The sequence below is a fragment of the Sinocyclocheilus grahami genome, unplaced genomic scaffold (genome assembly GCF_001515645.1).
Source record: "Sinocyclocheilus grahami isolate Dianchi unplaced genomic scaffold, SAMN03320097.WGS_v1.1 scaffold47.1, whole genome shotgun sequence".
Lineage (NCBI taxonomy): Eukaryota > Metazoa > Chordata > Actinopteri > Cypriniformes > Cyprinidae > Sinocyclocheilus > Sinocyclocheilus grahami.
Window position 1 is genome coordinate 1,622,674 of NW_015505226.1, and position 1,542 is coordinate 1,624,215.

Sequence of the window (1,542 nt, forward strand, 5' to 3'; positions counted from 1 at the left end):
ACAAAGAACAAGTGAACCTGTCAATTACTGTGATACCACAAATAAAGGCATTCCCAAAAGAGGTGTGTTAGACAGTTAGAGCTAGATGATGTATACAGTACTTCAGTATATTACACCCTTTTATTGGTATTAATTGTGGATATAACAAAACACCCTGATGTTACAATTGAAGAACCAGTTAACATGTTCCATTTGAATGTGAACGCAGTCGTTTTGTGTACTCTGTGAGAAACTCTTTATGGGCATGTTTGTGTCTGTCTGTGTATCCTCCCTGAAGAGATGGACTTTGCTTTTGATTTTGGGATCGCATTTAATGTGTTGTCCTTGTTAAAGTTTACAGAAAGGTTTTATCGCCAGCTGGTTATCAATAAATTACCCCAAAAGTAATAAACTTTGGACTACCATATGCTGGCTCTAAGTTCTCTGAATACGTATTTGAAATGCATTTAAACAGATAGTAGTATTCTATGCTTCATAGAAAACAATTTCTTACGTGTTTATCAACATTTTTAAAAGCCTTTTGGATTTGATTAGTTATTTTCATTTTTGAGTGAACTATCACTTTAAAAGTTTCTGCAGTTTGATAAATAAATGCTTATTCTCATAAAAAAAAAGTTCACTACGATTATGCACATTCAAAATATTCTTGTCTAAATGGTAGCATGTGATTTTTGGTCTGTATCATTTATTTTTCAGAATAATCACGGTTTGTCTCTTGTAGGTGAGGATGGGACACTGGCTGACACTCTCTATAAGCATGTACGCATTTTGTGTTGGGTCATGACCGGCCCTAATAACCTTGAGAAGAAAGCTCGGCATGTGAAAGCCACATGGAGTCGCCACTGCAACATTGTGGTCTTCATAAGCTCTGTGGATGACCCTGATTTTCCTACGGTTGGCCTAAACACCAAGGAAGGTCGGGATCAGCTGTACTGGAAAACCATTCGTGCTTTCCACTACGTCATGGACAAGCACGGGGACGAGGCAGACTGGTTTCTCAAAGCGGATGACGACACTTACGTGATCGTCGACAACCTGCGCTGGATTCTGGCCAGCCACTCTCCAGAGGACCCGGTGTATTTTGGCAGACGGTTTAAGCCATACGTAAAACAGGGCTACATGAGTGGTGGCGCAGGTTATGTGCTAAGCAAAGAGGCCCTGAGGAGGTTTGTGGAAGGCTTTCGTACCAAAGTGTGCACTCACACTAGCTCAGTGGAGGACCTAGCTCTAGGTCAGTGTATGGAGAAGGTAGGCGTTGTGGCAGGAGACTCCAGAGACACCTTACAAAGAGAGACATTCCATCCTTTCGTACCAGAGTCCCATCTCACTGGCACAGTTTCTAAGACCTTCTGGTATTGGAACTACTGTTATTACCCCATTGTGCAGGTGAGTCCGAATTCAGTGAAGATTGCCTGATATCTATTCTAAAACCTAGTAAGCTGCCTACCTAGACGGCATCATAGGCTCCAGTAGTCTCCTTCATCAAAATATATATATATATATATATATATATAAAAATATTTTTCTTGGAGCATAATGTAT

General features: G+C 40.5%; 1 protein-coding gene across 1 annotated transcript in view; it reads left to right on the top strand.

Moving 5' to 3' along the window:
- The first annotated feature begins 726 nt into the window (after window positions 1-726).
- Window positions 727-1,542, top strand: part of LOC107582711 (glycoprotein-N-acetylgalactosamine 3-beta-galactosyltransferase 1-B-like) — an 11,539-nt gene continuing 10,723 nt past the window's right edge. Inside the window, exon 1 of the mRNA XM_016268651.1 lies at window positions 727-1,386. Within this exon, the coding sequence (XP_016124137.1) occupies window positions 781-1,386 (606 nt within the window). The 5' untranslated portion in view covers window positions 727-780. The remainder of the gene's footprint in view (window positions 1,387-1,542) is intronic.